We start from the raw sequence: 27,033 nt of genomic DNA, 5'->3' as shown, positions 1-27,033 counted from the left end.
TGAGTTCCTGATACAGGCGAGGAGAAAAAACAAACAAAATAAAAGAACCAACCAGACAAACAACATGAAAGAAGCAGGAGGTTATGGCATTTGGGCCCACCCACCCACACATAAATTCGTCCCCTTTCCACACATAAATTTGTCCCCTTGCCCACCCAGGTCTGACCTTCCCTCTGATACACCTCGTGCTGCTTGAGCAGTGCCCAGCCGCTCCCATGCTGGTGCTTGGATATAGAGCCTGCTGAATTTCTCCTCCTTCCCTTCCTCTCCACAGCCCAATACACAGGGGCCAAAGGCTTAGAGAAACAGTGTTCCTTCCTGCAGGGGGTGCAGAATTTTTCTAGATATATGCAATGAACTTTTAGGAGCAAAATAACAAGACTTGGTTGGGTTTCTATGGGAATCCCTTCTGCCCCTCTGAGGCTGTGCACAGACATACACACCATTAGAGGTTGCCAGAATGTGGAAGGATCCCTTGCAGGGATCACTGAGAGGCTACCTCTACCGGGCCCTGCTTGTTAGAGGAGTAGTCGCCTCTCTCCTAGGCTGGTCTGTAAACCTGGGCGTGGCAGGAAGGGAAAAGTAAAGAGTAGACTGTGGAAGGATGAGAGGTACTTGGGATGCAGTTTTCTCCAACCTTGAGTCACCTTACTCATGCTGAAAATTAAGTCTGCTAAAAACTGAAGGGCTTTGGAAAGAGAACAGAGCCGCTCAAGAACTAAGCTGGTTTAAAGCGCTTCTCTCCCCTGTTGTCAATCAAAGAAACCAGCAGTTTTGCCATGACCATCAAAATGTCCTTAATTTTCTGCTTTCTGGGCTCTTTTTTTGGTCTGGATGAGGCAGAAAAGAGAGGGAGGGAAGGCCCCAGTGAGTGGGGGGGAACGGGTTGGGAGCACAAGTGTAACAAAGGATCACTTGAACAGAAACTACTGAGTAATCGCTCTGGCCTGCGCCAAGAATAACATCAGCTCCATGTCGGCAATTAGAATCAGGTCAGCCGGGCTTCGCAGCCGCTGCAGCCTCTCACGGACCCCAGCATGGAGAGCTACTCATGCTGATGTCACTGGTAGTCACTGTTGCTCAAGCAGGGCCCCCGACTCAGCTGAAAGAAGAGTGTTTTTGCCTTGTCCTTCGGGGCAGGAAGCCGACACACACTGGCTGTGCCAGTCTATAGCAGCCCCTCGAGATCCCCAACTACCAAGACTCTGGCCTTGCCCCCCAACATCCTGAAACTCATCTTACATGAATTAATATATGAACAACACCAAGAATAGAACAGTGCTTGGGAAAGGAACTTGGGATACAGTAAGTGCTTATGAAGTGCTGGCTTGTTACTAACAAAACAGCAGGGAATCTGTCCCGCTATTTCTCTCTTGCCCACCCTGAGACTTGATCCTGGGAGCTGAGATTGGTGAGCAGAATGTACCCTGATAAGAATGAGAAAAGAGGTATTTTGATCATTTATTTACGAGGATACTGTGGTCGATGAAGTGAAAAAGATGGCAACAAAGTTCTATAAAAATGATTGCCTGATATTTCATAAGGGTGACATTAAATTTTAACACATCCCATCTTCCTTCCAAAAGACAGAAAACAAATAACTGAGGGAAGAAAATTTAATTTAAAATTTTAATCAATTTTTTTTTTTTTTTTGGTATTTGGGATTTAATCCAGGGCATTTAACCACTAGGCCACATCCCCAGCCCTTTTTACTTTGAGGCAGGGTCTTATTAAGTTGAGTAGGGCCTTGCTAAGTTGCTGAGGCTGACCTCAAACTTGTAATCCTCCTGCCTCTGCCTCTCAAGTAGCTGGGATTAGTTTTAACTAGCTCTTTAAGTAGATGTTGCTATAGACTAGGTGACTGCAAAATAGGGCCTGCAGGAAAAATCCAGCTTGCAGTCTTTTTTGTAAATAAAGTTTTATTGGAAGACAGCCATTCGTTTACATATTGTGCATGGTTGTTTTTACTCTGCCCTGGCAGAATTGAGTAGCTGTAATGGAGACCCTATGTCCTACGAAGCTTAAAATATTTACTATCTGGCTATTTGCAGAAAAAGTCATGGACTCTGCATTGACTTAAAACAGTGTTTTTCAAATTGCTGAAGTTTCATCCATCAGGGAATATCAGCTCATAGTTTCAGTTTTGTCTTTTTTTTCTTTCTCATGCTCTTCATCCAAAGGACTGGATCACACCCAATTTTCTTGTATCTATCCTTGGATACCTCTGCCAATGGCTCAGTACTACTTTCCTCTCATTTCCAGGTCACAGGCTCAGTCTTCTGCAGGGGTGGATTCAGGTCATGATGATTTCTATATTTCTGAGTAAGCACAATGCTAGATGGAGATGAAGACCCAAACTCACTCTGTATCAGTGGTCAGAGATGCCCATGTTCAAACTCACAGCCTGAATCCGAGGGCCTGCTTGACATGAACACTTGCAACCAGCTGGAAAGCTAAGTGCTCTGATTAGAGGCAGAAGAGGATGGGCGAATTTCTTTGCATATAATGGGAGAAAGGCCACATGATATTTCCCCAAATGTATACTAGGAGATCACTGTATGCAAGGCACTATGTGTAACAACAATGACTATATCATACCACACCATACCATAGCATACCATCCTAGAAGACCCCCTTAACATCCTGTTCCAAAAAATCATGTTTCTCTTCTAGATAGATTGAGAGAGAGAGAGAGAGAGAGAGAGAGAGAGAGAGAGAGAGAGAGAGAGAGAGAATTTAAAAAAAAAATATTTATTTTTTAGTTTTTGGCAGACACAACATCTTTGTTTGTATGTGGTGTTGAGGATCGAACCCGGGCCGCACGCATGCCAGGCGAGCACGCTACTGCTTGAGCCACATCCCCAGCCCGATGCTAGGTAACTTTGATTTTAATTCTGGTCACTAGTCTCAAACAGGAAGCTAACCAAATTTTATAACCTATACTCAAGGAAAGTGACTCCAATGTGCAAGGAGTTTACTAGAGAAGTACCATATCTATCTAAAGGATTATCTCAAGGACAGAAATAGAGGACAGACTCAGAATGAAAACAACAATTTGGTGATAATTCTCAGGCGGGTCTAGCACAGATAAGCTAAAACCAAAGGCTTAAAAATCTAAAAGATTATTTTTTTTCTTGTGGAGTGATTCTAAATATCCTCTGAAATAAAGTGCTCTAAGTTACTAAATATACTTCATGTTAGAACATTTAATATCTTATTTGCTATTTAATTAGTTATAAACTCCTTAAGCTCACAGAATTTAGTTTCTCTAGCTCTCCCCACAGACCTAAAACTTCACCCTTACTCACTCTTACCTAAATCAGTTGTGGTTTAGAAAAACAGGGAGAAGGAACAAAATGATGTTATATACATATATAAAATCATGATGAATGATTTTCTGTTCCTTCTCCAGGAGACACGAGATAACTCCCTTCTTGGGAGTTCTGCCTCCTCCTTAAGATGGATATTCTGACAGATTCTAAAAAACATATTTTCCATATACTTCATAATTCAGTGAAACTGAACCAGTGTAATCCTCAGTGAAAAAAAATCCACACAAGAACAGCAGTACTCTAAATTTTCAAAGGAATGTGAGTTGCTGGAAGCTAATCAAAAGCATGAGAGGGACTTAAAAGTAAAGCAGTTTCTCAAAGTAAAAATCAGCAAAACTGCCTCTCTTTTCCCCAAACTTTAATGTCCTGCAAAATATCTCCTTTCATTAAAAAAAAAAAAAAAAAAAAAAAAAAACTGTCCACTATTTCAAGGTACTGAAGTGTGGTTTAAAAGGGACCAACTGTCTATATTCCCTGGAGCCACATGAGGGAAGTAAGGCTGTACAGCGAAGTCTCCACTATCCAGCACCTGATCAAGGTGGCATTCTCAAGGACTCAAATGACAGGAAATTTGGAAGTGTAAAACACTTCAGATTTAAAAAAAAACAACAAAAAACTACAAAAAACTAGTACACACATTTCTATCTGCAATTGTGAAAATGCAAACTGGCTTACGTGCTTCTACTGTCCCAAAGATTTTCTAGATGAGGAAATTTCTACATGGCAAAGGATGATGTTGTGATCAGAATGAGATGCCATATTCTATACTTCCAGATTGAAAAGTCTGGAAATTTCTCCATTAAAAACAGTTTAAAGGGGGTGGGGTTGTGGCTCAGTGGTAGAGCGCGCTGGGTTTGATCCTCAGCACCACATAAAAATAAGTAAATAAAATAAAGGTATTGTGTCCAACTACAACTAAAAGAAAAAAAAATTAAAAAACAGTTTAAAGAACTATTTCACAAATGTTTGAATTTATCATTTCTCAATTATGATGTGTTAATTTACAGAGTAAATACCAGAGATAAAGGTAATCATGTGATGAACTATGTTGAAAAAATTAAATAATCCTATGTTATTCTGGACAGTAGTGAAAAAAGTAAAGATACAGGGCATAATGATAATTAATTCACTTAAAGGATCAGAGGATAAAAAACCTTGGGGAAATGCTTCCTTTATCATTGAATAAGTATTAATTCAGCACTAACTGATGTGTAACATGAACTACATTTTTATAAAAAAAAAAAGAAGCAAGTGATAAGAGATCAAACTGATAGAAGGTATTTTTTTTCCATAAAATATAGGGAGGGCTGGGGTAGTGGCTCAATGGTAGAGCTTGCCTAGCATGTGTGAGGCCCTGGCTTCGATTCTCAACACTGCATATAAATAAATAAAATAAAGGTCCATTGATAACCAAATTTTTTTTAATTAAATAAAAACAGGGAAATAGGGAAGCTTACAGAATCAGTATTAATTCAGTTTAATACATCTGTAGAACATGTAAATGATTCTAGTGATAATCCTGAATCATCAAAACAAAGCTAATTCTTAGTGACCTGACCTTTTGTAAGGCCCTTCTTCTTCTAAATGATTGGGGACATGCCAACAGATTAGTGTGATATACTTGCACAGCTCCTCACACATATGCTCAGGGGTTTCTGTTATTTCACAGACAGTGAGCAGGGAATGAAGATTTCACTCTAAGTTCCATAGCACAAGGATGCTTGTGTGTTGGGTCCTGTTAAAGCCCCACTGTTTAATAAAACATTGCCTAGCCTGTGATAGGCATTTGACAAAACATCTGTTGAATAAACCCGCTGTCACTTACAGAAGACTGGTACTCTAACTTGTGACCATTTCCAAGTTATCTATTCCTTGATGGATCAATATATACATATGTATAAAAACTCTATGGAAGAAGAGAAAGAGTACATTCAGAAAGAAAGATGCTTAACATACTGGCTTTTAGGTATTTTGGAATTAGACCCCTGGGAAGTTACTGAACTAAGAGCACATAACAGAAAGGGGAAAGACTATAACAGGGACTTTTGTACACACAAATGAAAGAACCGGGTCACGCATGGTTCCACATCACCTTCCAGTGAAGCCCATGTTATGGCTCCAGAACGATTCTGAGAGGAGACTCCCTACAAATCATCTGCGCCAGCTGCTTTGGAAACCTTTCAGGACGTTAACTCTACGCAGCCCGTTCACGCATTTTTTTTTTTTTTTTTTTTTTTACCAATAGAAGGAAGAGACAGCACATGGAAGGGCTCATCTTGAATTACCTGGTGCCGGGCTCGACTCTGGTCCAGAAGCTGCCGGGACTGAAGTTTCTGTTGTTCCAGTTGCTGGAGAGCAAAATGCAGCTGGTAGCTGCCTGCTGTGGGGTGGTACTTGTGTTGGGGAGCCACCCCGGTAGCCTTGCTATACGCGTTGTTCTCCACCTCGCCCTCCCAGGCAAAGCCACCTGTTTGGAGGCTCCTGAAGAGAAAAGAAAGCAGATTTCTTTGAGTGGCTGGGTGAACAATCCAAGGGGAAAGAGAGAAGTGTCTCAAGTATTTCTCCTTTCAGAGTCAGATGCAGTTGAAATTACCAATCTCTTTGTGTGACCAGTTATCTGACTCCTCCACTTGACCATGGTTCCACAAGGACAAGGGCAGGGGTTGCTTAACTCCCCATCCTATTCTTAGCACTTATCGCCAGGCCTGGCGCAGGAGCGGACTGTAAATATTTGCTGAATGCTAAATAACTGAAATAGTAATTTCATTCCCCTGTGATTGCCACAAGGACCTCCAAGAAGAGTCCAGAGAGCTTCAAATTCCTAACTAAGGTAAAAACAGAGGCACAGTCATCTCTGTTAACTTCAAAAGTAAAGAGGTAAATTACACAGAATTCTTAAATTTTTAACCACCCATTTGTGAAGTATCCAAACTTATTCTAGAAGCTATTTCTATCTGAGCTTGTGTTCCCATCATGAGACAACATAACTGGAGTGAGAAGTCACTTTTTCCATCATTTCAAATTAACCACAGTATAGCCCAGTATGGTCCCATCCAGGCTGACCTTCAGCCTATACACATGAGGAAGGCAAGGGGCTGGTGGTCTTCTTGACTGGTCAGTACCTACACTACACCATTTATTACTCTGCCTGTATTCCTTGCCCAGATTGTTTTTTCTATTTGTTCTTTTTAGATAGACATGACAGTATTTTGACATATTATACATGCATGGAGCATAACTTATTCTAATTAGGATCCCATTCTTGTGATTGTACATGACTTGGAGTTTCATTGGTTCTTGCCCAAATTCTAAATTCCTAGATTCTGGTGACCACATCTGTACATACAGGCAGAAGTATTCACAACTCTACGCACCTGTATCCCCCCCAGTCTATTTCTTCCAGGTAGAAAAGTCCCCATTTATACCACTTTATACCCACTAGCACAGTTATTATTAAGACAAAACAAAAACAAAACAAAAAGAAAAACAGAAAACAACAAGTTCTAGAGAGAATATGGAAAGCTGGATCTTCTAAGCATTGCTGGTGGAAATGTAAATTGGTGTAGTCACTGTGGTTCCTCAAAAAGGAACACGAGATTCCCATATGACCCAGCAATTTCATATCCTCAGCGCTACACAAAAAATCAAATAACATAAAATCACTGATTCAGTAATTCTACTTCTATACATATCCAAATGAATTTAAATCAAACCAGAGAACTGTACACCAATATTTAAAGCATTATTCACAAAGTCAAAAAGTAAAAACAACTTCAACATCCATCAACAGATGGGTAAAGAATAAAATGTTCAGGCTGGGGTTGTGGCTCAGAGGTAGAGTGCTCTCCTAGCGTGTGCAGGGCCTTGGGTTCGATCCTCAGCACCACATAAAAATAAATAAATAAATAAAAACAAAGGTTTTGTGTCCAACTACAACTAAGAAATAAAGATATTTTTAAAAAAGAATAAAATGTACATACATTGGGATATTAAATGGCTTTAAAAAGGAAGGAGAGACTTTTTAGCTCAGTGGTAGAGCACTTTCCCAGCAAACATGAGGCCTGGGTTCAATCCCCAGCACTGCAAAAAGAAAAAAATTTAAAAAATAGAAAAAAGAAAGGAAATTCTGACACAAGCAGCATGCAATAACATGGATGAACCTTGAAGACACCATGTCACGTGAACGCGGGAAATAACTCAGGAGCAAAAGGATAAATACTATATGATTCTACCAATATGAGGTAGACAGACTAGAAACAAAGTAGAGTGGTGGTCTCAAGGGCAAGGGAATGAGGAATTCTTGCTTAGTGACTACAGAGCTTCAGTTTTGGATAAAGAAAAATATCTGGAGATGGATGGATGGTGATGATTGCTTAAGTGTCAACGCAGTGAATGCCACTGAGCTGTACACTTAAGTGGTTACAGTGAAAAACTTTGTTATATGTAGTTTAATACAGGATGGTTTATTTATTTATTTAGTCCCCATTTATTTTGACAACAACCCTATTTAGACTTTTTTTTTTTTTTTTTTTTTTTTTTTTGGTGGGGATTGAACATAGGACTTTGGACATGCGAGGCAAGCACTATATCCCCAACCCCTGTGACTATTTGGATGAAACTTGAACCTCCTTAACACTTCGTTACTCTTCTCTGGACCCCCTTTTTGCTTTCTTTCTTTTTTGGTACTTGGGATTGAACTCAGAGATACTTTACCACTGAGCCACATCCCCAGTCCTTTTTATTTTTATTTTTTAAATTTTGGGATGGGGTCTCATTAAGTTGCTTAGAGCCTTGCTAAGTTTCGGAGGCTGGCCTCAAACTTGCAATTTTTGTGCCTCAGCTTCCCAAGTTGTTGGGATGCAGGTGTGTGCCACTACACCCAGGTTTGAACTTTAACTACTCTCTCTATATACACATATATTTTTCCTTTTTGAGTTACAGTGACCAGAAAAGTGTATAGAGAAGAAACATTATAAAGATTCTCATAATGAACAACCTTAGACCAAACCTGGGCTTAGAGAAATGAGAGTGTGTCTTATTTGAGAGAATTGTTTCCAGTGATTTAAAACGTTGTATTATTGGGGCTGGGTATAGCTCAGGGATACAGTGCATGCTTAGCATGCACCAGGCCCTTGGGTTCAATTCCCAGTACCATTAAATACATAAATAAACAACTCTTATTCTCTCCTTTGGCATTAATGATTGTTTTGATGCTAGAGGTATATCAACGCTGGGGTAAGGTAATGCAACTCGAGTTCTCTGAGACCTGACCCGCAGCTCAGAGCATTGTGGGAGGAGCCCAGTCTGTCTGCTGAGCCCAGGACTCTGTGCTACTCTCTGCCAGTGGCCTTCCTCCATAACTTGGTAATTTCAGGTCTGTGCTTTGGTTTCCCAACTTCTGTCAAAGAGATTTCCAAATACCCAGGAAAGGGTTTATATAATGTTACCTCTGATATGCCACCACATCCTTTTCTCAGGGCTGGGATGCTCAGTCTGACTCCCACATTTACGTTGCTCAATTACATTCTATTAGCTAGTCTTCTTGGGAAACAGAACCAAAAAGCTCAGAGTTCATTCATTAATTTGGCATGTGATCTTCTGTGATGCTCTGGAAGTGTCTCAATGTGCATGCTAGAAGTCACCTTTCCTAAGGGGCTTCTGGAGGTATGAAAAAATGTGGTGACCAGTGATGGAACACAATTAAGCGCCTAAGTATATTAATCAAGTATAACCTTCACCATGTAGAGTGTCGAGTGGGAGTGAAACATGGTTAGGAAGGGAGGAGCCAGAGGAACCTATTACCTCTTTTCTCATTTCTGAAGGAACAGAAGTTACTGAAGTTAAAAGAAGCAGACTGAGGGGCTGGGGCTGGGGCTCGGTGGTAGAGCGCTTGCCCCCCACGAGTGAGGCCCTGGGTTTGATCCTCAGCACCACATATAAATAAACAAATAAAATAAAGGTATTGTGTCCATCTACAACTAATACTAAAAAGTTTTAATAAGAAGCATTCCCAGGAGGCATTCACTTCAATGCCTTCTCAGTACAAATTAGAAATGGGAGCCTGTAACTAGGTCCCCGGGCTGAGGATGATCATGGACAGGTTCTCAGCTATATGAACAGAGGCAGGGGTCTACGGATGTACAGTGGGCAGGAGAGTGGGCAAGAGAAGATCAAATAAGGGACTTTGGATAGGCAAAGTGTTCTTCCAACTGTACACACTGAACAGACTGGAACATCATAAACTTTTATAATGAAATCTGTTTTTAATCTCATCAGTAACTTAAGCTTTGTCTCCAAATCACAAAAGGAAGTTTCTCAAGCAAGTAGAGGCTTTTAGCAAACAGGCAGGAATTTTTATAGTGCTATACTTGGTGGAGGTAAGGGATGCTTAGTTGTGTAATGTAATAAGTACCTAAGAAACTTGATTGCTTTTTTTTTTTATTTAAAAATTTTAAAGTTTAATTTTTAGTGCATATTAAGTGTATAAACTAACGGGTTTGACCCTGACATTTCCATGAATGCATATAATGTGCTTTGATTATATGTCTCTACTGGCCCTTTCCCAGTCCCCTTCCTTAAAAATCCCTCTTCTACTATTATACTGTCTTTTTCTTGTTAAGATTGCACATAAGAAAGAAAATATATAATTGTTCTCTTTCTGGGTTTGGTGATGATTTCCAGGCTCATTCATTTTCCTGTAAATGATAAAATTTAGATTATTTTTATGGCTGAATAGTACTCCATTGTGTATATAAGTAGCATTTTCATTATCTGTTCATCTGTTGATGGGCATCTAGACTAACTCCACTACTTGGCCATTGTGAATAGTGCCACAATAAATAAGAGCCTCTTTTGGGGTGGGTCTCTTTTCTTTATACCAACTTGATTCCTTCTGTATGACCAGGTTGGCTAGATCATTTAGCAGATCTACTTTTCATTTTTTGAGGATCCCCGTACTGTTTTCCATAGTGGCTGTACTAATTTAACATTCCCATCAATAGCATATAAGGGTTCCAGCATTTTTTGTTGTTTTCTTGATAATAGCCATTCTGACTGGTATGATATTGAATCTCAATGTGCCTTTCTTTTCCTTGCAGTACTGAACCCAGTGGCACTCTACCACGTAGCTTCATTTCTAGTCCTTTTATTTTTTGAGACAGAGCTTTGCTAAGTTACCCAGGCTGGCCTTGAATTGTGATCCTCCTGCTTCAGCCTCCCAAGTAACTGGGATTACAGGCGTGTTTCATTGTGTGCTTCAGTGTAATTCTGATTTGCGTTTCCCTGAAGGCTAAAGATATCGTGCATTCTCATATATTTACTGTGGCCAGATGTACTACTTCTTTTAAGAAAGGTCAGTTCAGTTCATTTGCCCACTTCTTATTGGATTACTTGTTCTTCTGGTATTAACTTTTTTGATTCTTTGCATGTTCTGGATAAGAATCCTCTGTCAGATGAATAAGATGGCTGAGATTTTTCCCATTCTGTAGGATATCTCTTCACTCTGTTGACTGTTTCATTTGCTGTGAAGAAACTTTTTAGTTTGATGTACTCTCCTCCTTGTCAATTCTTACTATTAATTCCTGAGCTATTAGAGTCCTACTCAGGAAATCGCTGCCTATAACAATATCCCCTGTTTGCTTCTGGTAGTTTCAAATCTTACATTAAGGTCTTTGATGTATTCTTAGTTGATTTTTACACAGGATAAGGCTCAAGATCTAGTTTTGGTCTTTTACAGGTGGATGTCCAGTTTTCCCAGAACCATCTGTTGAAGAAGATTTTGGGCACCTGTGTTGAGAATCAGGTGGTTGCAGGTGTTTCATTTTATTGGTCTGTGTGTCTATTTTTATGCCAACACTATGCTATTTTGTTACAATGGCTCTACAATATATTGTGAAATCAGATTTTGCAATGTTTCTAAGCATTGAGTTGCTTTGGCTATCTGGGGTCTCTTCTGTTTCCATATGAAGTTTAGGATTGTTTTATTCCTAGTTCTGTGAGGAATGTCATTGGTATTCTGATGGGATCTGCAGTGAATCTGCAGATTGCTTTTGGTGATATGGGCAATTTAACAACATGAATTCTGCCTATCCATGAACATGGGAGGCCCTTCCATCTTCCAGTGTCTTCTTCAATGTTTTATAATTTTCATTGTAGAGATCTTTCACCTCCTTGGTTAGGTTTATTCTTACGGTTTTTTGTTTGGTTGTTTCAATTCTTTGAGTCTACAGTGAATGGGAGTGTTTCCCTGGTTTCTTTCTCTGAAAGTTCACTATTGGTGTATAAGAAAGCTACTATTTTTGTATATTGATTTTTGTATCCTGATATTTTGCTAAGTTTTTCATTTCTAAGAAATTTTGGTGGACTTTTTAAGGCTTTCTAGGTATAGAATCACATCACCCACAATAATTTAACATACTCCTTTCCTATTTTTATCCCTTTTATTTCCTTCCCTTGACTGATTGCTCTAAAGTTTTCAGGACTCTATTTAAAAAAAGAGGTTAAGAGTAGACATCCTGGTTTCATTCTTGATTTTAGAAAAAATGTTTCAGAAACCTGCTTGTTTTGAATTGCAGTGGGGTTACTTGGGTCATGGTATCTCACACTAAAAGCATAAACCTTGGGGATTACACTATACAAACATTACAATGACTGACACAGGAGGCGATGTGTATTATAACCTGGGCTTTTCCTGATTTCTAGTACCTGAAGGTTTTTATTTTGATACTTTGGATTAAACCCAGGGGTGCTTAACCACTAAGCCACATCCCCAGCCCCTTTTATTTTGAGACAAGGTCTTGCTAAGTTGCTTAGGGCCTCACTAACTTGCTGAGGCTGGCTTTGAACTTGTAATCCTCTTTCCTCAGCCTCCTGATTATCAATTTGAGGGAACACAGAGAGAATCTACAAAGTGCAAAATCTCCTCAGCATGTGGCTGGACTTCCCATATAGACATGCTTTCAGCATCAAAATTTTCTGTGAGGGTTGTGATCTCACAAAAGTGGAAGGAAGGGGGTGAGATAGAGAATGGTGACAATGGTACACAGAGTGTGATTCTGCCATCTACTTCCCCAGCTTAGTCCACCCAGTCCCCACCAAACAGGAGCTACCATGTACACAGATGCCCTTGCCCCACTTGATTGGGTTTGGAACTCCATGCCTACAGGTGGGAGGATATTACTGATATTTAATTAATGCAAGTCAAGGACATTAAATATCTAGAAATGCAAGGAACAGTCCTGTTTAAGAAAAATGAGTATTGTTCAAAATGCCAATGGTGCTTCTGTTATAAGGCTATGAAAGATGTGCTCTCTGGGGAAAATCTTACTATTTCTTTTTCTTCGTTTGATAGTAGGAACTGAACTCAGGGTTCCTCTATCACTGAATTGCATCCCTAGTTCTTTTTAAATTTTGAGACAGAGTCTCACTAAGTTGCTGAGACTGGCCTTAAACTTTTTATCTTCCTGCCTCAGCCTCTTGAGTAGCTGGGATTGCAGATCCACCTAGAACCTTACTAATTTTTTTTTTTTTAATAAGAAAGAATTCCATCTATTCCAATGGACACCAGAGGTTATATTTTCTTTGTTAATCAATTCTCAATCCTGAAAGAAGTAGTCTTGGCACACAGGAAGTGCTATAAATCCTAAGATGACAGAGGGACTTTCATGGGCAGTAGAAAGGTGCTGGCCAGAATAAGGAAGCCCGTTAGATTAGAGAAACATTATAATGTGGTAGGGATCTCTGTTGGCTTTTGGGGGTATTTCCAAGGACAAACTTAGAATGATTTTGCATGGAATAAATACTGTTCCATTACAAATGCCTCCCAGGGCAGCTGGGGCTGGATCATAATCATAAACACCAAATGGATAAAAAGAAAATAAGCAGAGAAGGCTCCTGTGCATGGAAGCCTTTATCACATGTAGCTTCTCTGTGCTTTTTTTTTTTAATTCTTAAACTTTCCTCATCTGCAAAAAGGAGATATGATAATAGTACCTGATACAAGTGAAAGTGCTAACCAATAGGAAGTACTTCAAAAAAGTACTACCCCTGCTAACACTACTGTTGTTACTATTCTCTCCAACTCAATAATTCCACTGATGTTGCCAGAGCACTACAGTTTTCAGAGGTGGTATTTAGAAAACAAACTTAGCTGTTCATGGGCAGAGGATCCTGTATTGCAAAGTTAGCACAATACAGTTGTCAATAGAGTAGTAGTAGTTATAAAGTCAGAAAGGCTCCAAGTACTAAAAAGAAAAAAAATGATACTCAACACAATTTCACTCCATAAACAAACAAAATTTGAGGCAGACCACTGACCTTTCAACATAAAAGCTAGTGTCATAAAGTGTCTAGAAGAAAATATGTGAGAATGTCTTTGTAACCTTGGAGCCGGAAAAGATTTCTTAAACACAACACAAAAAGTTCTACTCATCAAAGAAAAAAGTGATAAACTGCACTTCATTAAAATTAAACATTCTGGGATGAGGGTGTAGCTCAGTGATAGAACACGTGCCTGGGATGCAGAAGGTCCTGGGTTGGATCCCCAGCACAAAACCAAACCAAACCAAACCCAACCCAGCAACAATAAAAACATTTCTGCACATTATAAAATGTCACTAAAAAATTAATAAGCAGGCCATACACAAGCAATACATACATGTGATAGAAGAAGTATAAATAAGTTCTTATTGTTAATTGTTGGTTTTAGTAATGACAACACAGTTTAAACATATGTACAAGATTTGAAGAGACATTTTACAAAAGAAAATAAATAAATGTCCAATAAGCACATAAGAAGTTCTCAACATCAATAGTCATCAGGGAAATACAAATACCATCATGTATCCACTAAGAAGTCTAAATCAAATGGACTGAACACCAAATGCTGGTGATCATGAGGAATGACTATAACTCTTATACACTACAGGTAAGGGTATAAAATAATATGATTGTTTCAGAAAACTATTTGTTATTATACTACTTCTAGGTTATTACCTAAAGGACCTAAAAATATGGCTACAAAAACAAAACAAAACAAAACAACTATAGCTGGGCCACACCTGTAATCCCAGCTACTTGGAGATGAGGCAGGAGAACTGCATGTTCAAGGAATCTGAGCAATTTAGTACGATCCTGTCTCAAATTAAAAAAAAAAAAAAAAGAATAAAAAGGGCTGGAGATAGTGGTAAAGCATCCCTGAGTTCAATTCCCAATATCAGAGGAAAAAAGTTATACCAGCATTTTCATTGAATACGTCTTTAGAATTGTAAAAAATTGGAACCAATCCTAATGCTCATTATTAGAAAAGATAAACAAACTGGTCTATTCACACAGTGTAATACTACTCAAGGAAAAGGAATGAACTACTAATGTAAGCAAAAAAAAAAAAAAATGACTGTCAGAAACGTGTTGAATGAAAGAAGGCAGACACAAAAAAGTAAACACGGTATGATTCCCTTTACATGAAGTCCAAAGAATAGGCAAAACGAACACATGGTGAGAGAAGTCAGGAGAGGATTACTGTACAAAGAAGCAGTATTGACCAGGAAGAGACATAAGGGAGTTCTGAAGTGTGGTGGAAATGCTCGATGTATTATGTTAATGGCGGTTATGTAGACATATAAAATTGTCAAAATGCATCAAATCGAACACTTGAAATATATGTATTTTTAGTTTATGTTATTAAACTTTAATTTAAAAAGACAAATATGCAAGAAAAAAGTTATAACATTTTCATTTATCTTTCATTGAGACCTTAGTTATTATTTCCTGTTCTGTGCATATGTTACTTTACTTTCCAGATTTTAGCTATGATAGTACCTTTGTGTATACCTTGCAATACTGGGATCCTATACCTGAGGAGTTGTTTCATTTCAGCACAACTGAACCCACATTTACTGGATACTGTTCCTAGGTGCTTAGGGAATACCGAGGAGAAACACACTTAGGAGCTACTCTCTAGAAGCTCATGTTTTGGACGACTAACGTCAGTAATGAAAGGGTTTGGGAATACACGGCATGTACACAGGGGCTTAAACCTAGGAGGACAAGGGTTATGTGAAAGTCAAGGTGAAGTGGCCTATATGACAGTGATGAAAATCATGTTAGTCGGGCTGGGGATGTGGCTCAAGCGGTAGCACGCTCGCCTGGTGTGCGTGTGGCCCGGGTTCGATCCTCAGCACCACATACCAACAAAGATGTTGTGTCCGCTGAGAACTAAAAAATAACTATTAAAAAAATTCTCTCTCTCTCTCTCCTCTCTCACTCTCTCTTTAAAAAAAAAAAATCATGTTAGTCTAAAAAATGAAACAATCTGGCCTGTTCTGCAGAAGTTAGGGGAACATAAGCAAGTGACAATGGTTAAGTGAGCACTATGAGATGAAAAGGAGAAAAGTTGGTTTTGAAAAACTGAACCTGAGGATGTGACATGGAAAGTCCTAAGAAGGTAGAAGAGAGTCGCTAACATTTTAGGTAGTTAGAAAACAGTGCAGCGGTCATGATGGTCAAGTTCACAGTGTTAGGATCACACAGTGTAGGCACTGTGAAGAAAAAACAAAACTGCTTATAAAATGCATTCAATAAATGATTGAGAACCACTCTCCTTAGTGAAAAAAGTAAAAGTCAAATTGCATTTAATAACACTAAAATCATGTACTAACAAGTCATAATTTATAAGGTAAATCACAAAGTAAACGTAATGTTAATAACCGTTGTTAACTGTTGACTGTGAGCCTGGCTTTCTAGGCAAACAAAATTTGTACCTTACATTATTTAAGAGGAATGAGTTAGACAGACCTGCCAAGAGTTCATGCTCATGGTGACAGATACTTTGGTTCTTAGAGAATCTGTGTATTGGAATTTCATTTTAAAATGACCTCTTTAGGCATAGTGAAGAAACTAATTTTTTTTTTTTTAACTTTTGACTCTGTTCCTTAAGACAAGGGCATACTCTACCTTTTTCTATATTGAATCTGTGGAGTTGTATTGAGATTGTTCTTCTTCAGGAAGAGTTAAAGCATGAGACAGTATTAGAAATACTGAAAAGCTCAGAAATGATCTGGAAAAGCTATGTGAACTTGAACTTGATATATAATATTAGGTCAAAAGCACAGACCTATATGAAATTATCAGTGCTAGCTGATCTTATTGCTTGACAACAGGATAAAAAGACTTTAAAAAACTTGAAATATTTTGCTTACTTGAGAGGATGAAAGGCTCTTGGGAAAGGATTAAATAAATAATCCAAAAAGGGGGGGGGAGAGGGGAGCGGAGGGAGGGAGGGGAGAAAGGGAGTGAGAGGGTGAGCCTGTGTGTGCAAATGTGTGAATATGACCTTGTTTGCATGAAAACCAAAGCCAGGGTTAGTGAGAGAAATCTGGAGCAGTGGAGGCTTTCAGCCCTGGAGCCACATCATGAGTTCGTAACTGGACCAAACCAGACTGGGAGGCAGCATCATAGTGACCTAGAGCTGGGATCTGGAACAAGACTGCTAGGTTCAAATCCTGGCTGTACACTAAGAGCAACATATTTAACCTCTCTATACCTTGGTTTCCTCAGCTGTGAGATGGGAATAACCGTCAACCCCACCTCTCACAGGCTGGCCACAGGATTAAATGTGATAATGCTGTAAAGCATCTATTACAACGCTGGCATGTGTAATGTTAGCTACTGTTAACATTCTTCCTATGGAAAGTGAAACCAAACCTTTGGTTGGAGTGGGAGTGAAGACAGTAAGGAACAGAGGTGAGCAGTTCTGTTACTTCCTAGAAAGAAGAGAGGCAAAGAAGTTTTTATGATCCCCTACCAAGTACTGTGTCCATGTGGGGTAACCAGGGTAATAAGAGAGGGGAGTGAAACGAATGGATCCAGGATGTGTGATCAGGAGGGCAAAGTTCACTTGCCATTCTCACCTGCCAGGGACAGTGTGGTGCTGCAGCCCTGCAGGAGGGGACTCAATGGTGGAGGCCTACTGCTATCAGCCAAGCCAGCTGGAGAATAAACTCAGGCAGGGTTCTGGCTCCTGCAGGTAAGTGTGGGTTTACTAAAGACATTCATCATAGGGAGGGCCAACTACTGGGGCCCTGGAGCACTGAGGACTGAGAGGGATCATCACACTCCTTCTCCTCCTCCCCAAACCCAAGCCTAAACTACCAGCAGTGGCCACACCCCTTCCACGTCTGCAAAATGAAAAACAAAAGTGATTTTTTAAGGAACAAAAACAATGTATTCTCAATGCCTTAAACCTGAGAAACAGAAAAAAATTCTAGAACAAAAGTCATGCATGACCCAACAACTAAAGAAGCCTACTATAAACATTTGTCAACATTCTGATGCATAGAGTGATTCTGAGTTATCTGCCGTATAACCTGCTTTTTTTTTTTTTCATCTAGTGATAGCTGCAAACATTTTCCCACATGATAATATTCGGGTTTGACAGTTCTTATTCCATTGTTAGTCTCTATAACACTTACTAAACCCTTAAGCTCAACACTTAAGCCTTCTTCACACTTGAGTTTTTGAACCCATGTGGAAAGGTCATGTTTTTTCTTAAGATTGATCATTCTAGTCTTTAAATTACTTCAAACCTGATGTCATCCAAAGTTTTTATTATATCATGAAAATCCCACTTCTTATCATCTGAAAATAGGATTCATGTCTCTTCTAGATTCAGGAGTGTCCAACAAATGGTAGGCACCTAAATAAATATGAATGGATAAATGAATTCATCAATAAAAATGGTGAACTAGTGAGCCAATGACAGGAACTTACTTCCCAAAGTTACACTGATTCATGGTTTGGCTATAGATACTCATTTAGTTAACAAATATTCTTAATGATAGCATTATTCACTTTTCTCTCTTGTGCTCACAAGATTTCATTATGTCTTGCTGAAACTCAGTTACAGTCATTCTTTTTTAGTTGCCTGATCTTCTCTCACTTAAGTAATTCTATCATGAAGGCAAATGAGGTTAGTCTAGCAAGACTTATTTTTTTCATTAATCAATGCTATGTTTAAGTGATTCCCTTCTCCCTCTCTAAGGCCTGCCAAACCATTGGTTTGCTAATCTATTAGATTTGGGCCTGAAATTGTCAGCTTAATGATATATTCTGCATCTAATTTATCTCTCTCTCTTCCCTTCCTTTCCCAGTATATGAGCTCCTGCTTTGCACATTAAATTATCCACTGAACCACTACCACAAACACTAGAAACATAAATCAGGAATTAGCAATCATATGAACTGCTCTTCTTTGGACACAGCAATTCAATAGAGAAAATAAGAAAGCTTGACTCCTGATGAGTTTCACTTTCCTTGATGAATTAACAGTTTGGGACAATGATGTGCCCTGAAAACTAAAAACCTAAATAAGAAGATGTATATCAAATAGCACTTGAAAAATTGATCTGTCCCCTATTGTTTACTACATATCTTAGCAGAAAAGCTGAAGGCAGACTAGAATGACAAATTAAAATAAGGTGACTCAAAATCAATAAAGGAAAAGAAAAATGTCAGAAGATACTAAGAACATGTGCAGGATCCAAGTAAGATATCAAGTTTGAAACACAAAACTACAAGCAACTGAGAAGAAAACTTTCCAATGATTCATTTAATAAACAGATTTAAAAAAAGAAAAAGAAGCAGTAGTATGGGTAAAAAGATGTCCGGGGGGGTATTCTGACTAACTGTACTTTGATTTTACTAAATAATTATGTGACAGTGTCATAAATTTAGAAGAACACACTGAGGTATGTCAAAAAGCTAGGATCTGATATGCCTGTCCTTTAAGAGTACAGTGCGATCCCAGCCAGCTGGACTAGACAGTGGATGCAGAATGCGAACCAGACTTAGGCTGTCTCCACACCCCTACCACTCCATGATTGATGGAATGGTCCCCAGGAGGAGGAAATAAGGACAAAGTTGGATTTCTTAGTACATCTGGCAGACTCTGGGAGCTAGCTTTATGGAACACAAAGCTAGATATAAAACCAAACCTCTCCAAAGGTTAAGTTCATAGCACTGTTCTAGAAGGCAATTTTGGATCCTGGGAGACGGCCAGTTATGTAGATAGAGACTCCTTGGTCCTTTATCTATTCGTTTTCTGGATCTGAAAAAACAGACTGATCCTTAGCCTTATGAACAAGAAATGTCTTTGATCCAGCTCTTTATTTTGGCATGACCAGCATACCACATGAAGCCCAAAAAATGTAGCTGTGAGCTAAAAAAGAAGTGAGCGAAGAGTGACCTTTAAGAAAGCCAAAGGAGAACTCCCTGACACCAGTCCATTCAACAGTGAAGGCCGGGTCCAGCTCTGGAGGATTTTTATCAAATAAAGGGAAAAAGTCTGATGCCTTGTGACAATAATGGAGGCACAGACAGGCACAGCTGGCCCCTGTAAAACTGACGGCCATCACCTTGCTTTCCCAGCCTGTAGAAGCAAGCCAGGAAAAGCTTTTAGAGTGAAAGCTAATGTGCAGATTGTCCAGGGCAGCTGACGTGCCAGTTTCCAAGAACATCCACACCGAATCCTAGCCGGGTTCAAACCCAGTGCACACAAACAGCCTGCAAAGTGTCACAGTTCCTGCCCCATCGCAGCAGCGGGGCTCCCTTCACTTCTCCCCTTTTCCCAGGAAGCAAAACAGCAGGCAACTTGGCACAGTCAAGGCCACAGCTTTTCTGGCTCCAGGAACCTGCCTCTGTCCCCTCCCTGAGCCAGCCAAGGGAAATGAGAGGCAACTCCAAAAACTCCACCCTTCTTCTTCTTCTTCTTCTTTTTTTTTTAAAAAAACCTTTCCACCTGTCCTTTTTCTTTCCTTATAACTAAAAATGTTTTTAAATAGGGACAATACTGGGAAATCACAAGAATGGAGATTTCTTTTTAAAAAGCTATATGGCCAAAGTAGGGAAAATAAAATGTACACTTCTGGTGGAGTCTTTTTCCTCCGGCAGTACAGACATAACTGCTGAAAGGAGACCGTTCCCGAGCTACCTTCACATACAACCTACGCAAACAGCTAGCTCTTTACCACACTAGGCCCACGGCTTAGTAACCATGGCACACGTTTCTGTTATACCAAGACAGGACTACTGAATTTGCTCAAGATGAACTAGAAGGCCTAGTCCAAGGTCTCGGTTGGCACGAAATAGAGGAACCTGTATTTGATAGTACCAGACCATGAAAACACACCATCCTGCACCTCAGCACTTGCACTGAATACCATGTCATTGCCAACCTCAGGACAGGCAGCAGAACAGAGGACAGTGTGAAGTGTGGTCCCTGGAAGAGCAGCAGCAGCAGCACCCTGGAACTTGTTAAACAATGACAACAACTGTGTCTCACTCCACGCCTACTCTGGGGTTGGTCCCAGCAAGCTCATCAGAGGATTCTGATACACCAGGAGAATCACTGGTAGGGTGATTACAGGCACAGATTCCGCCTCCTCGTTGCTGGCTTTGAATCCTGAGTGCCATTCAGCAACTGTGTCATATTGGGAAAGTTACTTCATCTCCCCTGGGCTTAGTTCCTTCATCTGTAAAATGGGTGATAATACTACTCAACTCATAGAGTAGCTGTGAGCACTAAATCAGCTAACACATGTTAAGGTCCTAGAACACTTGCTGGCAAAAGTCAAAAATAGCTATTAAATGAATTGGGTGCATAAAGCAATTAGTTACTATTATTTGTGATATTTTTGAGTTTCATGGGCCATAACACAAATTTCTCACAAACTTTAATATAAATTCTTGTATCCAATGGTAACTGTGCCCTCTTGGTATAGAGGCAGATCATTTTGGGTATGAATATGATAAAAGTAGGAATAGGGAATTTGCATTTTAGGGATTGAATTAAATAAGAATCTGTATCTGTAAAGCTCAAAATTCAGACATTACACTTGCTGATGAAAAAATGCATGATTCATCTGTATGTCTGTCTTGTGGCCTAATTCGCCATGCACCAAGTCCATAAATGATTTAGAGGCTAACAGGGACATCTTTCATTACCTCTTCCTTTTCACGAAAAAAATGGTTTTCATCTAAAGGCTACAGCAATTAAACCAAATATGCTTGCTAACCCAGAGCTGAAATGACACATGACAGTTAAGAGACATGCTGACAAACACCTGTATGACTAGGCTATAGAAAGGAGCCAAGAGGACAGAACAATCCATGTTTCCACCCGCTCAGAGTCAACAGAGATCTACTATATAATTACCCATCATGTAAAGTGGCCATTCGGATGGGCCTGACCTGCTGGGTCAAATCTATGAAAGAAAGTTATATTCAAAGCCAGCAAACAAAGCAAGGAGAAGTTTAATCCAAGTTATGAATACAACACATATATTTATGGTCAGCTTCTCAGGTTATTGATGTTTTCTGTCCCCATATAAAGCCTTCTGTGACACTGACCCTTATGAAATGTGGACAACTGCACAAATCCACAGCCTGGGATGAAGATATCGTGAGGCTGAATTGTATGGCTCCAGCTACTACATTTCTCTTTACTTGTGTCCACAGAAAGATCGTTTCTCATTCCACCAGGGCTGGTTTCAGAAATACGCCCATCTCCCTTCGCATGTCATCATCAACAAACAGGTGTAACTAGTCCAGGATGCCACCGTGAAAAGACCAGTGGTGACCAGGAGGGACATTGAGAAGCAGGAGATTTCACATCAGAAACAACTGGTCTCAAGTTCCTGCACCATCACTCACTTGCTGAGTGACCATGACAAATTGTGACCTCTCTGATGATGTAACCATTCATACACGAGCAGAACGCCGTCCATGTTACAGCCATGTTTTCAAGAATAACAGGATGGATCACAAAGAGCCCAGAAGCTGGGTGCTCAATTAATGTTAGTGTCTTTTCCTTGTCTTCCTTTTGTTACTCTCTTTAACAAAGAACTCAATCTTATTACAAAATTAGGAAAGTACTTATGAGTGAATATCCCATGGTAGGGTACTTTAAGCAGTGCAGCAGCCACAGTACTTCAGCACGTTCTGTCCCAGTCTTGTCCCAGTATGTTGTGATTGCTGCTGGCCACTGGACTAGGAACAGGACACTAGCTTTAGTTTTAGAGAGCAAGAGGAAGGGAACAACTTCCTAAGGAAGAAAATCAAGGAAGGCTTCAAAGCAGATAGAACATTTTACCTGGGTCTCCAAAGGTGATCAGCAATCCCAGGTAGAAGGAAAAGCAGTGAAAAGAGCAGGGAACAACAGGAAAGCCAAGGTGGCCAAATGTAAGGAGTTGGGGAGGGTGCATAGATGCTGTCTCTAAAGCTGGTAGAGACAGAGCTCTCACACATTCTGAAATAGAAATGTCATTGGTCAAAACTGCCATTTAAGCACAGCACAGCACAGTAGCTTTAACTGGGATGCCCATGAACTCATGAAGAAGTTGCTGTCTAAAGGATTAGAACCATTAAGGTTTGGGGAATGCAAAGGGCACAGGTAAGTGTGGTGCAGGGTGGGCAAGCATGTCTTTCTAATGTCTGATTCCAAGGTGAGCTCTTAAGATACCTCTTTTTTGTTTGCCTCCAGGCCAACCTGTTGAGACAGCATTATTCCATTTTACAGATGAGAAAACTGATGCTTAAGGCTAAATACTTTCTATAAGTTCACATAAGAATTAAGCAAAAGAGCTGTTTTTAAACCTAAGTCTGTATGCCTCCACAGTAACACTGAACAGAAAAATTAGAACTTAAAACATCTCTTGCCAAAGACTTTCTAACAGACTACTCTTGTTGTAGACTTTTGTTTTAGAATACTAAAATCATTCAAATATCTACACAAATACATTCAACTGAAATTTGATAAAGCTCTAAAACCAATAGAATGGAGGAACAATAACCTTTTTAAGACACTTGTTGTTAATAAATGGTGTTGGAAAAATTGTATGCCCATCAGCACACAACAAACCACAACCTAAATCTCATATCACCTATATGGATCATAGACACCAAACCACAAAATAAGCTCAAAGATGACTTAAAAACTTTTACAGACAAGAGATGTTTCATATTTAGCTGTATGTAATATGAGGATCATGATAAAGAAGGGTAGATGTTTTTCTTTTCTTTTTTTTTAAAAATATTTATTTCTTTTACTTGTTCACCTTTGTTTTTACTTATTTTCTTTTACATGGTCCTGAGGATCGAACCCAGGGCCTCGGAGGTGCTAGGTCAGTGCTCTACTGCTGAGCCACAACCCCAGCCTGGGTAGATGTTTTTCTTGCTTTAATCTCAGTGAAGGCTTTAACAAGCCAGGCACAGTGGCACATGCTTGTGATCCCAGCAGAGGCAGGAAAATCACATGTTCAAGGTCAGACTGGACAACTTAGATTTGGTTCAAACCAAAAAAATTTTAAAAAGGCTGGGGATGTTGGTCAGTAGTACAGCACCCCTGAATTCAATCCCCCAAACTGCAAACAAAACAATAAATGACCTTTAACCTTGCTAAAAGGTAAAGAAAATGAGCCAACTGGGTCACACAGAGGTCACGCAGCCAGCACAGCTGTCTGCTCTGTTGCCACCGCTGCCCTACATTTGGTGGCTGTCCCTCTGAAATGGGAAATACTTGACACACACAAAAATAATCTTTTCTTTCTAGTGTAAGATGGACTTTGAAAGCCACATGGACAAAGTTTGAATCTAGATGGAAGTGAAGGGCCAGCTGAGCCAGGAGCTTCATTCAATACGCCCTTCCTTGGATGAATGGCTAGACCAAGAGGCAGATGACATGGAGGTCAAGGATCAGGCAAAGCCCTTCATCTCTGAATGGCCTTTACATCTCTGTTCCAGTGGCAAGAATGGACAACCCCAGAGAGACTAAGGCCCAAGACTCCAATAATGCTTCTACTTCCCACTGGCATAGAAGACACCTCAGCTGGAGGGCTTTCAAATAACGGACTATCACCAATGGAAAAGGACCGTCTGCCTGTCACGTGAGGGTTCTCATCTCCTTTTAAGTTCCCCTTGAGACAGCAAAATGAGGAGATACCATCATGGTAACTGGTAAGCCAAGCAGGGGGCCTGCTGTTCATGGGAGAGATTCCGGTGCACAGAGAGAGGTCTGAGCAGGCAGGTGCTTTTCTCTTCATCCTTGGCCTTGGCCTGCCTTCTTCCATCCACAGGGGCACGAGGGGCACAGAACTCGTCTGTGCACCAGAACTTCCTCCCAGCAGGCACTACCTCTGAATCTCACTTGAAGGAGCATCCAGGCAGGGAAGGGTTAAGGTGTGTCCTGGCTGCTGGCTCTCCATTATTATCACTTTGAAAAGCCCCAGCGTTTACAGGAAGAGTGTGAGAACGCCATGGTGTGCCCAGCCAACATTTGGTTCCCATTACCGTGAATAATCTCTTTCCTCCCTCCTCCCAACCCCCACCTTTCTCTGCTTTTTCCACATTTTATATTAAAAGTACATCAAACAGTTTTCTTCCTTCTTAATATTTTCCTTAAGCTTTTTTCACTCAGTTTTCTGGGTTCTGTGACTTTCCTGGTTATTCGTTATTGAGGGAGGGAGGAGGATTAGGCTTCTGGGTGAAATTGGTAAAAAAAAAAAAACCAAAAAAAAAACCAAAAAACAAAAAAACAGTACCAGGAGAGAAAAGCACCCAAGAAGTGTGAGGGAAAGAAGATGCAGATTCGGGGACGCTTTCTAGCTTTAATGATATAACAAGCCCAGAGAACCCTCCCCCTCCTGGCTATCTTCTTGTCCCAAAGCACCTCTAAGGTAATATATCTGAAGACAGGTTCTTCTCTTAATTCCATTATCAGTAAAAATGGGAGGTAACTTGTATACAATGGTCCAGGTAATAGCTGGAAAGGTCAATGGCAGGCCATATAGGCCAAGGACAAGGAAAGGACATGCTTCTGCCCTCCAGACTGGGGGTCGAGGATTGGGACGGCCTTCTTGTAGGCCAATTTTGACAGTAACTTAAAGATTCAATGTGAACATATTATTGATCCAACAATCTCACTTCTAGAAATTTGTTCTCCAGAAATAGTTGCACATGTGCACAAAGATATGTATACAAGGGATTCCCTACAAATGCCCAACTGGCTACACCTGAGCACTCTTTAATAGGAGAATGGCAAAATAAATATGGTACACTCATGCTCTGGAAAACCACATGGTGGCTAAAAATATTTAAGTATGTTTATTTGAACAGACAAAAAAGATGGAAAAGAAACCATAGGAGAAGACACAACAAAATATACAAATCAACCTTTCAATGCAGCTGTGCAGAGAAGACTTTACTTCTTATAGCCAGTATATGTCAGACTACCATATGATGTAGTTACATGAATGTGCTTCTTATACAACTAATTTTTAAAGGCATGGATGTAAATATTTCAGTCTATCGAACATAAGATAAAATAAACCTGTATAACCCCCTGTCCTCCTGTGTGCAGCCTGTGCAAAATGTCCTGAACCAGAAGAAATTTGAAAGCTGGGACATTTCTTAACTTCACAACATATACCAAGTCTGACTTAGGGAAGCAGAAAATATAAACAATGACTGGGGGAAATCCCCAGAAAGTCAGACACAATAACAGTAAAATGGAGAACAGAGAGAAAAGATGATGACTTAAGAAGCCCCAAAGTTTTTGAGCCACGATAATGACAACAGTGGGCACTGATATAACAGAACACTCTACTGCCATCATGGGAGGAAGGGCATGATGCAGGGGAGGGCATGGAGTGATAAATTTCCTGAACAAAAAATTTAAAAATGGCAGAACAAGCATGACTTAGAAATATAAGGTAAATACCAAGAAGCTGGTAAAAAGAAAGTTGAGAGTAGTTCTACCTGGATCATGGAAATGAAAGTTGAGTAGCATTGGGAAAGAAGGGACAAGGGATTCCATTGTCACTACAAACCTTCTAGAATTACTTCACTTTTAAAACTGTGCACCTGAATTACTGTGGGAGCCAACCTTCATGATGGGTCCTGAAGAGTCCCACCTCCTGGTGTCCATATCCCTGCAGCCTCTTCCATGCTGAATGGGGCTGGCCTAGGTTTACCACAGGACACCACATAAGGGGAACATCTGAGAAACCCAAATGCAAGTGCTAAAGCTATGAGAACACACAGGGCAAAAACTGCATGACATGGGAGTTGGCCAAGTCTACTTTTTGGTCATGACACCAAAGTCAAGGCAGCAAAAGAAAAAACAGATGTGTACTCATCAAAATTAAAAACTTTGTGTATCAAAGGTTGTACTGTTGTCAGAGTAAGAAAGCAACCTATGGAAAGGGAGAAAATATTTGCACGACATATATCCAATAAGGGATAATATACACAGAACACTTAAAATAAGAGCAACAATAAAACAGGCATTAAAAAGTGGGCAAAGGACTCGAATAGATAATTTACCCAGAGAGGATATTCCAAAGGTCAACAAAACCATGAAAAGATGCTCAGCATCACTATTAGGGAAATGCAAACCAAAACGCAAACCCAAACTCACACCCACCAGGATGGTGACAATCAAAAAGACCGAAAACAGCAAGTGTTGCTGAGGATGTGGCACTGTGGGGAATGCAGAACGGGTACAGAAGCTAGGAGAAGCAGTACAGTGGTTCTCTATTCAAAATGGGAATTGTTCTTCAAGAAAACACCAGTGGCAGAGACGCTGTGGGAAGGCCCAGAGGTCCAGGAAGTAGCCAGAGCAGCTTCTTGAGAGGGTTGGCACTGGCATCTG

The 27,033-nt window shown here is 40.0% G+C and overlaps 1 protein-coding gene across 22 annotated transcripts in view; it reads right to left on the bottom strand.

Annotated features, from left to right (window-relative positions):
* Ttll5 (tubulin tyrosine ligase like 5) overlaps positions 1 to 27,033 on the bottom strand; it is a 260,216-nt gene that overhangs the window by 70,821 nt on the left and 162,362 nt on the right. For all 22 annotated transcript variants that reach the window (XR_005729960.2, XM_040276119.2, XM_040276121.2 and 19 more), the window contains one exon: positions 5,618 to 5,813. Coding sequence is in view for 21 of the 22 variants with exons in the window: in XM_040276119.2 (XP_040132053.1) it covers positions 5,618 to 5,813 (196 nt within the window). In the remaining variant the exon portion in view is untranslated. The remainder of the gene's footprint in view (positions 1 to 5,617; positions 5,814 to 27,033) is intronic.

Source organism: Ictidomys tridecemlineatus, chromosome 5 (genome assembly GCF_052094955.1).
Source record: "Ictidomys tridecemlineatus isolate mIctTri1 chromosome 5, mIctTri1.hap1, whole genome shotgun sequence".
Lineage (NCBI taxonomy): Eukaryota > Metazoa > Chordata > Mammalia > Rodentia > Sciuridae > Ictidomys > Ictidomys tridecemlineatus.
The sequence above is the reverse complement of the archived record's forward strand: the minus strand, read 5'-3'. Positions and strand labels throughout refer to the sequence as shown.